The sequence below is a fragment of the Eurytemora carolleeae genome, unplaced genomic scaffold (assembly GCF_000591075.1).
Source record: "Eurytemora carolleeae unplaced genomic scaffold, Eaff_2.0 scaffold108, whole genome shotgun sequence".
In the NCBI taxonomy this organism is placed as follows: domain Eukaryota; kingdom Metazoa; phylum Arthropoda; class Copepoda; order Calanoida; family Temoridae; genus Eurytemora; species Eurytemora carolleeae.
Window position 1 is genome coordinate 660,100 of NW_019396160.1, and position 16,467 is coordinate 676,566.

A 16,467-nucleotide genomic window follows, 5' to 3' on the forward strand; every position below is an offset into this window, starting at 1 on the left:
ATGCTTTTACTTGGTTAAATAATTTATTTCTCATTGTATTTGTTCAACTCCACAAACCTGTCTTAACCAAACCTATCTTAACCAAACCTATCTTAACCAAACCTATCATATTTTAAGATCAATACATGTTAGGTCAGAAAACTTATAGTTCATATAGCATTTAGGTCGGATTGGAGTAGAAGGATAAAGTACAAATCTGATTTTAAAAATCACCATGCTTTTTCTGTTATATTTATACAATCCTGTCTGTCTGTATGTTCGTTTGTATCCAATAAACGAACCCGAAGCACCCTATAACCTGGCTTTCTATATCTTATTATTTAGTCTAATATATATTAAAAGAGTATTTGAGAAACCAGAAAAGAACCAAATTACTTCATCCGCATAGGGTTCACCAATTGAAATAAATATAGTTACCCTATAAATGAAGGGGGATTTGAAATTACGTCTAAAAAGAAAATGAAATATCGTTGAAAAGTGTCCGTCACATAAAGATATATATTCTATAATTAATATCTTTTAGAAGCGTGTATTGTACTGCACTAAATATAGATTAATTTAAATGTTGATTTCTCCTCTTCAAAGCTATAAATGTTAGTTGCTAGTCTGGGTTTTCTAGGAGATAGTTTACAATCTAGGGGAATAGAGAATATACTTTTATAAAACTAGGCTTATGGTTCCTCCTTCCTATTGTTTTTAAATTCTAGTTTTCCCGTAAATTATAAAATTAACATTAATTTAAAAATTAATCTAAGTTTCTATTTACAACAAAACACATCGCAGCTAATAATTCTCCAACTTAGCTAAAAAATAGAATAACCATTAGAAGGTTTTGGGACTGAATTTAATGAATTTGAGCCACGTCGCTTAACTACCTACTGCTTGTTCAAATTTAAACCTCCGATTTAAAGTTAAAGATTCAGAAGGGATTTTAATCGCGCGCCGTTTGAACCACGCGGTATAGGCAGTTCAACGATCCCTCAAATTCATTAATTTTGGTCTCAGTGTAACTTTTCTTTGGCATATTTTCAAAATCTGTTCTTATCGATGTTAAGAATCCAAAGCTGACATTTAATGAAAGATGTTAGATTAGGTATGGACTGAATTATACCTTGGCAGTGCACTTAAACTATCCTTCCCTATTTATCAATTTCAGGGAAATGAACGCTTGAGAGGTTAGAGATCATTTTCATTTGTCGTTCTTTCAGAAAATCATGAAATTATTAATTTATTTCCATTTAAATGTGTGGTTTAGACTATCCTGCTTAATACAAAAGTTAAGGAAGTAAATTATATAGAAAACTTTAGCAATTGATTCCAGCTTTACACTCTACACTCTACACTCTGCACTCTACACTCTACACTCTACACTCTACACTCTACACTCTACACTCTACACTCTACCCTCTACACTCTACACTCTACACTCTACACTCTTCTCTCTACACTCTACACTCTACACTCTACACTCTACACTCTACACTCTACACTCTACACTCTACACTCTACACTCTACACTCTACACTCTACACTCTATATTCTACACTCCACACTCTTCTCTAAGGGTGAATCTTCCAGAGAATGAATGTTCTATTTCTAAAATGTTGAATCTGTTTATTACCGGAAGACTGGTTTAAGATGAAAACATGTTTTTATTTCAAGACTAAATGCATTATTTTTATGAAAATATTAATGTAAGAAATACAGGGCTACAAAACCAGGACAAAATGCTCTTAATCCGTTCTCGAAAGTTTGATTTAGTGGCTTTTTTATTGTTTGAATCGATACTTAAATTTAAAGGCAATTATTACTCGTAATAACCACAATTTTTTTAATGCCTAATAATCTTCTGATATTTCTGATTTTGGTATTTAGGAAAGAAAGAAAGAAAGAAAGAAAGAAAGAAAGAAAGAAAGAAAGAAAATAAAAGAAAGAAAGAAAGAAAGAAAGAAAGAAAGAAAGAAAGAAAGAAAGAAAGAAAGAAAGAAAGAAAGAAAGAAAGAAAGAAAACACGAAAGAAAGAAAGAAAGAAAGAAAGAAAATAATAAAGAAAGAAAGAAAGAAAAAAAGAAAGAAAGAAAGAAAGAACGTAAAATAAATATGTTTAGATAAACCCCTGGTGTGGAGTACTAAACCACCCTCTGGTCGGAGAAATGATATTTCATCAATACCTTCTTTAATCTCTATATATAGCAAATGCCCTACTCCATAAGGAATTCTCAAACTCGTTTCAATCCAGGTATAACTTAATGGCACTTTACTATCAATGTCAACTCGGACACAATCTTTTAATCTATTAATGCCTCAACTCGGACACGATCTCGTAAACTATTAATGCCTCAATTTGGACACGATCTTATAACTTATCATTGCCTCAACTAGGACACGGTTTTTGTAAACTGGGGTTTTCATCTTATGTAGTTATTTACAGCGCAGTTAAGATAAATCATGATATAAGTTTTACATAGCTTTTTACAACGTGAATAACTAATAATGTACAACATAATTCAGGTTTGCAGATATAGTGTTTCACAATATTTATACAGTCTCAAGTTAGATAACAGACACATCTTCTAAACCTATGATTTAAATTTAAAGACCATATACATAAGGGGTTTAAATTACATATATTTTTACAAGAATTTTCAAATATGTTCATATCAATGACTTTTCAAATATTTCGTATACGCGTGAGAGCAAAAAAAGTATAATTGATAAATTTGGAATTTTTATTCGAAAATATCGAAACAATTCTGATTCCTAAGTTTAGCGAATTTTCAACATATACTGCGTTATTTTTCCTTATAACATACCTAGCTTTCTAAGTACAATTCTTGTATCAATGGAATTAAATCATTCTTAATTCTGACACATTTTTGCAGTTTAACTCTATCTCTGCTGGGGTACTTGAAAACCAGGATATGCTGGGGGGGGTCAATTTGACCCCCCCCCCTCTAAATCCCATGTTTGATGTCCAAATATGACAAATTATACATCATTGGAAAGCTCTTGTGCTCTACTTTTAGAATCTGCAAAAAAAATTTGCAAATTTGCAAAAATTTAATTTTTTAATGCAAAATCCAATTATATAGTAAAAATGTTTGCAAAAAAAATTTGTCCAAAAAATGAAAAATTATACATTTTTGAAAAGCCCTTGACCATGCCATTTCAAATATGCAAAAATTTTTGCAAAATTTTAAATAACCTGAATTTTAATCAAGAAAAACTAAAAATGTGCAAATTTCCTTTGACAGGTTGTTTGCAAAAAACTTGCAATTTTTTTTCGCAAAACTTGTGAAATCCGTTTCCTTATGTCATAGGCTTTCCAAAAAGCTAAATTTTATCAAAATCTGACAAGTGGAAAAGGGTCAAAACAAAGATTTAGTTTGTTACAGGAAAAAGCAGTCATTCAGGCAGTGTGCCTGAGGACTCAGGCAGTTAGTATTAAAGCCCGGTTTTGGGTATGTAGGAAAAGTAAGAAAATTTCAACAGCCTCAGACCAATACTTTTTGAGTTATGTAAAACTACAGGGGGGTGGGGAAATTGACCCCTCCCCCAGCAGGAATAGAGTTAAATGAAAAAAGATTTTATGTAAAATCTTTAACCAAAAAAATGATAATAATTGATGATAAAGATGAATTCGTTGTTTATTGCATTATTACAGTTAACTAGGGAAAAGGGGGGGGGGTAAAGGGTATAAAGTATCGAGAAAATGTTGTTTGAAAGTATTCCTTGTCCATTCTTGTGTAATGTAGTCTACTCTACTCTATACTAGTTTATGGACCTAGTTTCAATATAAATCTTATATCTATACCATTCTTTATTCTTATCTATCTATCTATCTATGCTTCATCTTTATCTATCTATCTCATCTATCTAACCTATATATCTATACCAATCTTTTTTCTTATCTATCTATCTATCTATCTATCTATCTATGCTTTATCTTTATCTATCTATCTCATCTATCTAACCTTTATATCTATACCAATCTTTATTCTTATCTATCTATCGATCTATACTTTATCTTCATCTATCTATCTAATCTATCTAACCTTTAAATCTATACCAATCTTTATTCTTATCTATCTTTGCCATTCTTTATTCTTATCTATCTATCTATCAATGCTTTATCTTTATCTATCTACCTATCTAATCTATCTAACCCTATATCTATGCCATTCTTTATTCCTATATATCTATCTATCTATGCTTTATCTATCTATCTCATCTATCTAACCTATATATCTATACCAATCTTTATTCTTATCTATTTATCTATCTATACTTTATCTTCATCTATCTAGCTCTTCTATCTAACCTATATATCTATACCAATCTTTATTCTTATCTATATATGTATCTATGCTTTATCTTTATCTATCTATCTCATCTATCTAACCCTATATCTATGCCATTCTTTATTCCTATCTATCTATCTATCTATGCTTTATCTTTATCTAACTATCTAAAAATATCCAACGAGAGGAGGAAGGCCAGCTCCAACAATTTCTCGTCTGATCCACATTCTCCTAATTTTCTTGTCCGAGCCACCTCGGAATTTTATTAAATACCCTACTATATATCAAGAATCCACTGCACAAACTTCTAAATTGTATTAAACGTGTAAAATTTAAGAAAAGTAGTCTAATATCTATCTCACCAATAAGGAATTTAAGGTTTGAGTTTAACTGTCGAGGAGAAATTGACCGTCTTAGCGCTGAGATAAAAGATTTAAGTTTTGCCCTTGGTTCATCTCAATTCTACTCTTTCCTCAATCTTCAACCTTCTTCTATTATTTATCAATACTTCAATATCTGGTTTCTCTTCCTTACTTTCTATTTTCTAACCATTGGAGAAATGTCTAGAAGTGCTAATTTAGACCATTTTTAATCAAGGACTTTTCTCATCAGGATTAATTTTGTTTTTGGTAATCATTGGTTTTGGGGGAGTATTTGGTGAAATCCTATCGCTATTTTTCAGAAAAAACAGCGTAAATAATTTTGAAATAAATATTTGATTTTGATTTTCAAAAAGCATTTTTCTTGTAAAAGTCAGATGAGCCTGAAATAATGAGAAGAATAATTGATAATGAATATTCTGAAACTCATGATAATAAGTAGATGAGTAGAGTGAAGGAGAATAGTTTGTTAAGATCTAAAGTAACTTCATCTTTAATCCGACCCGACAAGTCTAACCTACTTAGAAGTTTAAAGGAGCACCTCGCAAATTATAAACTAACATAAGACCTTCTGTTGCAATTCATAACTTTGCTTTTAGAACCTAAAATTAGAACCAATATGTGCACGCAAAACTCGAGTAGTATTTCGCCAATTTGTTGTTTTAAACTCAAGCTAGAAACAAGCGCATTATAGAGGTCAGAGGACGGACTCTATCGAAACTAGGTTAGAAGTATTCAAATATATATTTCTTTATAACCAGCAACTTTATATAACTACAAAAAACTGATCACACGAGTATATGGATAATCCCGCGTTCTTCTTCTGTTGTGGAACTCTGTTTTGGAGGCCGCAAAACATCGTCTTCCACACTNTGGCAGCCGGTACATCCGTCATCTTCACGAAGTTAGAAATAAAGTTCGGAGTACTGGAAAAAAAATCACTGAATGTTCTTCGTCGGGGTCACCAATATAGAGGTCGGAGGACGGACTCTATCGAAACTAGGTTAGAAGTATTCCAATATATATTTCTTTATAACCAGCAACTTTATATAACTACTAAAAACTGATCACACGAGTATATGGATAATCCCGCGTTCTTCTTCTGTTGTGGAACTCTGTTTTGGAGGCCGCAAAACATCGTCTTCCACAGCATTACATTTAAAAAATCAATATGCCTAGGGCTACAAAAAAGTATAAGTACGTTCGTGAGGTAACACTAAAGGTCAGGGCGTTGCGACACTTTAAAGTCGAAGCTGTAAAAATATCTATTGACTAACTTTCAAAGTTGTCTCTATCTCATTGTGTGAAAGTGACATTTAACGAAATCCATAATAAACAATGATTTAGTGAGAAAAAAAAATTGGAATACAGTGCCAAAAATCCTAGAATATAATGGAATATTTGTCAAACATAATTCCTCGTCGGGAATCTCGTGATCAATCCCTTTAATATGTCAAGTTCCCAAGCTGTCGAGCTGTCAAGTTGTTAAGCTGATTTGTTATAGTTCTAATGTATTCTATATTATCTCTCTTCACATTCATATTGTAAATCAATACTTAATAAAAAAAATGTTTTTGGAAATAATTGAATTCTAATACATTAACCTCTTTAAAAATAATTAAGGTAAGAAAAGTTACTTTAGGTCAAAAGTTTTGCATGAAATTGCGCCAATCTGCAATGTGCTTTATTTCACTCTCAACTAGGCTTTTGGTGCTCTCTGCAGTGATTTTCAATTTATCAGCTCTATAGATTAAACTGCAATTAAATAATCTTTGTATAAGTAGTAGAACGGTCTACTACCGTTTCTCAAACGGTGCCTTCACTTCACTCAAACGAATCATTTCAACTATAGACGGTTCAATCTTAGACAGTTCAATCTTAGACAGTACGTTTAACCTTGAACAATTCAACCTTAGACAGTTCAACCTTAAACAGTTCAACCTTAATCAGTTCAACCTTAGACAGTTCAACCTTAGACAGTTAAACTTTAAACAGTTCAATCTTAAACATTTTAAGCTTAAACAGTTTAAGCTTAGACAGCTTAGCTTAGACAGTTCAACCTTAGACAACTTTGCAGTGAATATCGAGTTCAATTGAAATGTTCGAATTCGAATTTGAATTGTTGAAGCTAAGCGTTATCCTCAAAAGTTTTTCCCCAGAATGTGTAAATTTAGATAATACAAGAAGATAATGGAAAGTATAAAAACTGGTAAACTTGAAAGAGTATAAAGTGTTTGTCTACAACTATAAATTTGTGAAAGTGGTGCAATATATAAACATTGGAACAAATACCTTTTGTTATATTGAAATATAAGTTTCCTGTGATTTTGTATTAAAGGGATTGTTAATTAATTTTAAGAAGAAAAACCTCAATTTATCTAAGAATTGGGAATACAACGTGTGGCAAATTTTATGGTTTAAAGATGTCCATAATTGATACTTTAAGTAAAAATGATTATGCGTTTTTATGTCGTGGTATTGATGAAAATTCTTCCTTTGATGGCTCAGTTATTTTATAACTTAATCCTAGATTTCTAATAACTTAAACAAAAGCTTTTTGTTTTTCCTTGTTTACAAGTTACAATAAAAACAATACATGTCCTATAAATCTAGAAATTGGAAGATAAACATATTTACGATCATATTTGTAAATTACTTCACTATCAATCATATACATATATATATACAGAAATGTATGCAAGTATGTTGTATATATCTCACGTATACGTGTAGAGCATTATAGGTATAAATGTATGTATTTTATTTTATTAATCTGTATATATCCATGTACGTACAGGGTGACTCAAGAAAAGGACACATGTATTTTAAAGATCTCTTTTGCTTATAAAGGACAAAAATGTGGGTCAATCCTTGTATAAATTCCGGGTCCGCACTCCGCATCCTTGTTCTTGTTTTAAGTTGAGTCAAAAACCCGTAATTTGAGACTTTACAATTAATAAAAACAATAAATTTTAGTTTTAGAATTTTATTATAGATTAAATTCTTTTTTTAAACAAACAGGTTAAAAGTATTAGGTAGGAATCTGTATATTGTATGATATTTTAAGATATCTATGTCTTGTTACCTATGTAAAATGGTGTCTCTAATAAGTCTCAGTTTTAGATTTTCTTCCATAAGCGAGGTTAGAGCATTAAGTCGTACACTAAAACGTATTTATATTTTCTTTGTGTTTGTATATATAAAATGTATTAAGGTGCCTCGACAGAAACGAAGAGAGCCTCAATTTTGAATTGATTTGATATTTTTACAAATACAGATTTGATATTAACTGTAAATATTATATAAATAATATCTGATCATTTTGTCTGATTTTAGGTTCTTTTCCAGAATCTTGTTGACAAACCTGGGCTTCACACAACCATGCTAGATTTTTTACTTTTTGCCCTGGGATAAAACCTTTTAAAGATATTCTCGTAAACTTTTTTAAAGACACCCTATATAGATTTACCCATCCCAGTTGGATATATCATCAAATCTGAATATCTATCTATCATCATTTGTTTAGAAAAGGATAATAAGAATTATAGGAAAATTGACAGGATGAAAAATCTATTATCTGACAAAAGAAAACGAAGTAAAAAAATGAATACCTTCCAACTAATAAAAAAAAATTTCGGGTTTTGTAATAGAAAAATTAAGTTTATAACTGATTGCAAAGTCTTTCATAAAAAGTACAAGTTTACAAATGAAGAAATGCTGCCATTAGCACCGAAACTTTTTATGAAACTAAATTAGAGAAACTTTTGGATTAAACCTTAAACCAATGCCTAGCCATGTGTACTTTATTTACCCTTATTGAAATAAATCTCTCAGATTTTGAAATATAGATATTGATATTCATAAACTTTGGCAATTTATGTAAAATATTCTCAAACCTGTTATTTTCTCTTTTAACATCGTTTCTTCGCCGTTTATTCTAACCTTTCAGCACATGAAAGTTTAAACCACGGTCATTTTCTCTCACTTTTTTGATAATATATGATTTCAAAAACTACTCTATCTACTTAAAGGGACTGTAAAGGAAAAATGAAAGGGGGTATAGGATGAAACCTGAGAATCTCAGGAGTTGAAGGATACATATAAGACATCATCTGATGTTCCTGTCTCGAGAAATTTACTTAAAACTGTGTCAAAATTATACCAAAATGTATATACGTAAGATATACGTCCGTATCACATGACCAGAACTCCCTTCTATGGCAGTGCACTTTACTGGTCACTTGATACAGACGGAGACATGTGACAATAATACTAACTACACTGCCATTGTTTGAAGTTCTGATGACATGTTCCGGACGCATAAATAATATTATCAACTATCTCTATTAAAAATGAAAAAATATTAAATTCAAATAATAATAGGAGCAAACTTGAGTTTCTCAGACTCCTCTGGGATATCGTTGTTTTCAGATTGGTTGCGTATTTGTTTACTATGATCTGTACTTTAATACTACGAATCTTTTTATACCCCCTTTAATTGCGTAACTTGAATGAAATAAAATTCGGTGATGATGATGGACCAAACCTCTGTAGAGTTAATAAAGTAGACGTTAGTTCCACATTTTATTGAAATGATATTTCGGTTTGGGTTGACCCTTGTCAATTCTAACGATAAAATAACCATCAAAATCGATATTTATAAATTATAATTAAAATAATTTTTAAAAAAAATAAATAAATAAACAAACAAAAAAGATTTTTTTTAAATGGGTCGTCAGGTGGAAAAAAGAGAAACGAACTCAGAATATAATATGGAAAAAGATAATTTGCAAATATTCACTTTTTAAAGAATGTTTTAAGACAATTATTAATCCAATTGATATTGTTTAATGTCAGGAAGATTCCAAACAAACTGTTTATATGTATGAGTATAAAGTGGTGTTTAGGGTCAATCTAATTAAAGTATTTTACTTAAATGGAGCTTGTTTAAGAAGGAATATTTAAATTTTTTAAAGAATTGGACATAAACAATACTTTTTACAGTTTAGATTAAAATAAAACCAATTTTTTCTGTTCATTCATTTGAATTTAGTCATAAAATATCTGATGTATTTAGATTCTCGTACTTCAAGTAAACTTCTCCCGATGTCCCAAACCTTCTCTAGTACGCTAACTTTGAATGAAAAAAAACGACAGATTCAAAATTCTAATTTGACGATTACAATTTCTTTTCATGTATTTTGAAGACCAAGCAAGTGTCCAGTTGAGGATTCTTACATGTACAATGTATTCCAGTTTCTTTCTCCGGGGCCTTGACAACATTCTCAAGCATAGTTACAGGATCAAGGAACAGAGCAACAGTTTGACCCTTCCAGCAACCTTTATTCCTGGGAACATCAGGGATATCCTCAACCGCAGGAGGAGCCCAGGAGGGACCCTTTGGAGGAGTCCTGGAGGGACCCCTCCAAGGAAGACTCTTCATCCAAGGTTTCATGGGACCTTTTGGAGGAAGATTTGGTGGCTCAATTGGTTGTCTTTTGGGTGTTTGTGGCCAATATGGATATTCTGGTCGACCTGGTCCTCCTCTGGGTATTTGGGACCACTTGGGCATCTTTGGACCGCTTGGACCTACTTTGGGGGATTGAGACCACGGACTTCCAGGAACCCTACTATTAGGTTGTGGGGACCAAGGGGTCATTGGAAAAACTGGATATCCTTGGAATATTGGGGACCATGGATATCCTGGAAAACTAGGACCACCTTGAGGTTGTTGGGGCCAAGGGCTCCTTGGAAAACCTGAACTAACTTGGGATATCGGAGACAACGGATATCCTGGAAAACTAGGACCCCGTTGAGGTTGTTGGGGCCAAGGTGTCCTTGGAAAAGCTGGACCACCTTGATACATTGGGGACAACGGATTTCCTAGAAAACTAGGACCACTTTGAGGTTGTTGGGACCAAGGGGTCCTTGGAAAAAATGGTCCATCTTGAATCATTGTGAACCATGGATATCCTGGAATACCAGGACCACCTTGAGGCTGTTGGGGCCAAGCTGGACCACCTTGGAACATTAGGGTTGTCGGATTTCCTGGAAACCCAGGACCACCTTGAGGTTGCTGGGACCACGGGGACCCTTGAGCTAAAGGACCTCCCTTAGGCATTTGTAACCATGGTGTTCCTAGAAAACCAGGACCCCCTTGAGGTTTTCGGGACCATGGGGTCCCTCGATCAACGGGGCCGCCATTAGGTCTTTGGGACAATGGGGACCCTCCAGGTCCTCCAGGTTCTCTACGACCTGCAGGTCCTGCAGGTCCTCCAGATCCTCCAGGTCCTACAGGTCCTCCAGGTTCTCTAGGTTCTCTAGTTCCTTTAGGTCCTCTGGGTTCTCTAGGTCCTCTAGGTCCTCTACGTCCTCTTGGTTCTCTAGGTCCTCCAGGTACTCTAGTCCATCTAGGTCCTACAGGTCTTCCGGGTTCTTCAGGTCCTCCTGGTCCTCCAGGTTCTCTACGTTCTCCAGGTCCTTCAGGACCTCTACGTCCTCCAGAACTTCCAGGTCCTCCACGTCCTCTAGGCCATCTAGGTCCTAGAGGTCCTCCAGGTTCTTCAGGTCCTCCACGTCCTTCAGGTCCTCTACGTCCTCTAGGTCCTCCAGGTGCTCTACGCCCTCCAGGTCCTCCAGGTCCTCTAGGTCCTCCAGGTCCTCTAGGTCCTCCAGTTCCTCTAGGTCCTCCAGGTCCTCTAGGCCATCTAGACTCTAAAAGTCCTCCAGGTTCTCCAGGTTCTCCAGGTTCTCCGGGTTCTCCAGGTCCTCCAGGTTCTCCAGGTTCTCCAGGTCCTCCAGGTTTTCCATTATCTGGATTCCACTTTTCTCCAAACAGCCGTGACCATTGGTCTTCCAGTGTTTCATGATCATCTTTATCATCTTTAAACTTATTGATGCCTAATATTACAGAATTCTTTCCTGCGTCTAGACCACTGGGAGTTTCAATAGAAGAATTTTTATCAGAAGAAAAAGGTTCTCCAAAGCTGAAGACTGTAAAAAGAATTAGAATCCCCAGGACAGATTGCTCCATACTGACAATTAGTTCTCAGACCTCTGAGTAGTCTAAACGTTCTGTCTGTGTTTATAAGCTATTACAAAAAGAAATATAATGACAAAACTAAAATTTTAATTTTAATGTTTTAATAAATTCATTTTTAACCATCAGTAAAATCAAATTCAGGACATTTATGAACCTTGTAAAATCAACACCTGGGAATGAAATCTGGAAAAAAAGTAGGTTTAATTTTTTTTTTTTTGAGAAGAAAAACTTTCCTATTTTCAGCTGGGAAAAAAACAAATAATTTTTTTTTTATAATTTCAGAGAATCAAATTCAATTTTTATAAAATAAATAATTGATTTGATTATTACCTGAGTATGCTTGTTAAAGGTTTTGTGTCTAACCTTAATGTACTGAAAACAAAGTTTATATCGTAGTACTGTTTTCTCTTCTATTTTTTCTCGCCTTGTTTGAAGTCAGCTATATCAGAGCAGGCAATCCTAGCACAGCTAAAGAGATATTCTAGTTTTTCCATCAAAAAATTTATTTTCAATTTAATTTAAAACTGTTATTTGCTTATTTTAATGGTTACTGAGATGATAGTTTAAAGGATATACCTAATACAAGTATAGATATAAGGTCACTAAAAATTACATTGAAAGTCTGATGAAGATCCAAAGTGTGATCAAAGAGATTAGAATTGGATTAATCAGCGATGATAAACATATACTCAAACTAGAGTAAAGAAATCAGCAAGCTGGGTGTGGATGGATGGAAGGTTCTGGATAAGATGGATGACTCAAGAATTAAAAGATTTTAAAAGTATGTTTGCTAAACATACAATAGAGGGAGTTAAAGGTAAAAACTGCTCAGTGTATTAAATCAAAATGGGTTCTTGTGTTCATATTCTTTTACTAAGATCAACAGGCACTTAAGTTTTTCCTACATTTCGTTAATGATAGTTTTCTTTTGATTTCATTTATTCATATTCATATATTTATTCAACTACAAAGCATGAGATATTACAAATAAGCAATCAAAATTTACTATACAGTTTGGACCCGCCTAACCAGGGTTGGTTGTTTTAAGTGGTTGGCCCGAAGTTAATTAACGATACTGAATATAATTGGTTACACATATCAAGATATGTTTTTGGATAGGTAGGGAGTTGATTGGAAGGAAGGAGATTGTCAGGTGATCTGTGGCAGGGTGAGATCAGAGGGATTTTTATGTAGAGATAAATTAAATACAGGGTGTTAATGATGGTAGATACAGAAACAGAAATAAGCTAATAAAGTTTCAGATATTTTAGTTTTTTATATAAAATTTATTCACACGATATACAACTAGGTTTTTCGCATTTAAACCTCTCATAATTCTCAAGATAAATTTTGCAGATTTAGTTTCTTAAAGGTAAAAATCAAATTGCATTCCACAATTTAGCAAACATTGATGACGGAAAGCTTTCTGAATTTCAGATTTCAATGTGTGTAATACGTGATTACTTATTGGTATTTTAAATAACACACTAATTTGTAATAATTTCTAGGAGGCTCTTCTGTAATAAGTTTAGATATGCTTTTTTGCTTGTTGACACACCCATACTTGTAGAAATATACACATCCATACAGGTCCATGAGGCAGTTATAAATGTTATGCATACAGGTCCAGGAGGCAGTTTTAAATGTTATGCATACATTTTTAAGACTCACTTACTCTCCAAAATATTTGTGTAACCTTAGCCATGTAAATTTCAGATATATATAAAGATTGTTTCTAGTTTCAGTTTAAAAGAAGTAATTGGCAAAATGTTTGTATATATCTTTGGGTGAAAGCGTGCTCATTTTGAATCACTTTGCAGTTTTTTGTAATTAAGATAATTAATTGTTCTGTGAATGTTTTCGTGAATTCTTCAATTCTGACCCCGAGGCTTATTATATTGCAAACTGCAAACGGCAAATTCCAAACTGCAATTATCTTTATTTACCATTCTCTAAAGTATATTGTATTTTATACTGCGATAAATTCTTTCTATTCTGCATATTTGCGAACCACAACATTTTATTCCGTGCAACTGTTTAGCTATACAGTGTGTCCTATGGAAAATTTTCTATCTATACATTGTGTTCCGTGGAAAATGTTCCTGTTTAGCTGTAAAATGTGTTCCGTGGAAAATGCTCCTGTTTAGCTGTAAACTGTGTTCCGTGGAAAATGCTCCTGTTTAGCTGTAAATTGTGTTCCGTGGAAAATGTTCCAGTTTAGCTGTAAACTGTGTTCCGTGAAAAATGTTCCAGTTTAGCTGTAAACTGCAGTTCCGTGAAAAATGTTCCAGTTTTGCTGTAAACTGTGTTCCGTGGAAAATGTTCAAGTTTAGTTGCAAAATGTGTTCCGTGGAAAATGTTCCAGTTTAGCTGTAAACTGTGTTCCGTGGAAAATGTTCCTGTTTAGCTGTAAACTGTGTTCCGTGGAAAATGTTCCAGTTTAGCTGTAAACTGTGTTCCGTGAAAAATGTTCCAGTTTAGATGTAAACTGTGTTTTGTGGAAAATGTTCAAGTTTAGTTGTAAACTGTGTTCATTGGAAATGTTCCTGTTTAGGTGTAAACTGTGTTCCGTGGAAAATGTTCCAGTTTAGCTGAAAACGTGTTCCGTGGAAAATGTTCCTGTTTAGCTGTAAACTGTGATCCTGTTCACCTATAAACATTTTTGAAAATCTTGGCAAAGTTGGCTCCATTGTGTTTTTCTCTATATTTTACTAATTATTTAATTCCTTAACTTCAGATTTTCTGATGAACAAAAAAAAGCGTTTGAAATTCTAATTTTAAGTTTTATTTTAACACATCCTGTATTTTGTATTCTGTAAAATATAAAGTGTATACCAATATAAACACAACTCAAGCCCGCAGACACATATTATATATTTGTCCAAAGAGAGATTCTGGACCGGAGGATAGACGCTAGAGGACGGTTCATCATAATACTCATCCTCCGAGGTTCTAGAGTCCCGGGACCTTTTATTTTGGGTGAATACTAGTCTCTGTATGTAGATATATTCCGTGTTAAGGAGATATCCTAGATATTTCTTAGAAACATGCTAGACATATTCTAGATATCACAGGTATATCTTGGGTATCACAAATATATCCTAGATATCACAAATATGTCCTAAATATCACAGATATATCTAGGATATTACAAATTAATCATAGATATCAAAGATATATCCTAAATATTACAGATATATCCTAGATATCACAGATATATCCTAGATATCACAGATATATCCTAGATATCCTAGATATATCCTAGATATCCTATATATATCCTAGATATCACAGATCTATCCTAAATTTCACAGATATATCCAAGATATCCTAGATATCACAGATCAATCCTAGATTTCACAAATGTATCCTAGATATCACAGATCTATCCTAGATATCATAAATATATCCTAGATATCACAGATATATCCTAGATATCGCAGATATATCATGGAAATTACAGATATTATCCTAAATATTATAGATATATTCTAGATTTTACAGATATCCTAAATAACATAGATGTATCCTAGAGATCACAGAGATATTTCTAAATATCACAAATATAACTTAGATATCACAGATATGTCCTGATATCTAAGATATATCCTGATATCTAAGATATATCATGATATCTAAGATATATCCTAATATCTAAGATATATAATGATATCAAAGATGTATCCTAGATATCAAAGATACATCCTAGATGTCACAGATATATTTTGATAACATAGATATATCCTAGAGATCATAGATCTATCCTAGATATCAAAGATGTATCCTAATAACAGAGATTTATCCTAGATTTCACAGATGTATTCTGAAATGATAGATATTTCCTAGATATCACAGAAATATCCTAGATTTCACAAATATACTCTGATATGACAGATATTTCCTAGATATCACAGAAATATCCTAGATTTCACTAATGTACTCTGATATCATAGATATATTCTGGAGATCACAGATCTATCCTAGATATCAAAGATCTATCCTAGATTTCACAAATATATCCTAGATATCACAGATATATCGTAGATATCTTTTTAATCAGTATCTATATAGAAAATAATTTATCTCATTAAATTCAAGCTAATTAAAATTCATAGATAAGAGGTATTTTCTAATTCTGATCATCTGGTATATTTGATAAACCTGATTAGATTTTTTGACAAACTATGAAGAAAGGCATTGCATACGTCTAAAAATAAATTCAAATTTGATATAATGCTGTTCTTGATCATTTTAAAACAAACCTAACTACAGATCAAATAGATCATATATATTCCAAAGATTAAATATATAGATAAACTATAAATCTTTTTTAAATAAATCTCAAACATCCAATACATCTTATATCTCAAATAGATCTCCGAAATCTAAAATATCTAATACTAAGATAAAATATATGTCAAATACACCAAATAGATCAAATAAATCTAACACATCAAATAGATTAAATATATAAAATATATCTAATAAATAAACTGAATCAAATTTATTAAATAAATCTAAACCATCTAATATATCTAATATTAAATAGACCTAATCTATCTAATATATCTAATTTATCAATAAGCAATATGCAATTATTGAAGAACACAAGAGTACGTATAAAAATATGAAGAGTCAAACATCAACATATCTTAATAGATAATCCGTTTTTATAAAAAAAAAGTCTTTAAACTGACATAATGTGAAAATGATCCAGTAGAAGTTATTCTGAAACTCCTTGAAT

General features: G+C 32.5%; 1 protein-coding gene across 1 annotated transcript; it reads right to left on the reverse strand.

The window, feature by feature from the left end:
* Positions 1-9,834: 9,834 nt before the first annotated feature.
* LOC111696812 (collagen alpha-1(XI) chain) lies at positions 9,835-11,779 on the reverse strand. The gene has a single exon (XM_023466555.1). It carries the CDS (start codon positions 11,712-11,714, stop codon positions 9,861-9,863), a length of 1,854 nt encoding a protein of 617 aa, XP_023322323.1. The 5' UTR covers positions 11,715-11,779; the 3' UTR covers positions 9,835-9,860.
* Positions 11,780-16,467: the final 4,688 nt, after the last annotated feature.